Genomic DNA, 233 nt, shown 5'->3' with positions numbered 1-233 from the left:
CCCTGGCCCTCGGCCTGGGACGGAACGCGCTCGCCGCCTCCGCCCGCCGAGCCGCCCGCCGCTTGCGCTGAGGGAAAACTTCCCCTTGAACCTGAAGGTTTGATCTTGGCCGACGCGGGCCTGTAAATTAAAACCAGTTCCGCGCCCGCAGGTGGCCAGGATCTGGACGTGGCGTGAGGGGCCCGGGGAAGCTCGTGCCCACTCATACGCGTCGGCCGGCCGGCCGCGGGCAG

At 70.4% G+C, this 233-nt stretch overlaps 1 protein-coding gene across 1 annotated transcript in view; it reads left to right on the top strand.

Annotated features, from left to right (window-relative positions):
* Positions 1 to 233, top strand: part of SHOX (short stature homeobox) — a gene marked incomplete at its 3' end in the record, with an annotated part of 8569 nt that overhangs the window by 844 nt on the left and 7492 nt on the right. The window contains exon 2 of the mRNA XM_015592698.1: positions 152 to 173. Within this exon, the coding sequence (XP_015448184.1) occupies positions 152 to 173 (22 nt within the window). The remainder of the gene's footprint in view (positions 1 to 151; positions 174 to 233) is intronic.

Source organism: Pteropus alecto, unplaced genomic scaffold (assembly GCF_000325575.1).
Source record: "Pteropus alecto unplaced genomic scaffold, ASM32557v1 scaffold96, whole genome shotgun sequence".
NCBI lineage: Eukaryota > Metazoa > Chordata > Mammalia > Chiroptera > Pteropodidae > Pteropus > Pteropus alecto.
Note: the sequence above shows the minus strand (reverse complement) of the source record. Positions and strands in the feature narration are given on the sequence as shown.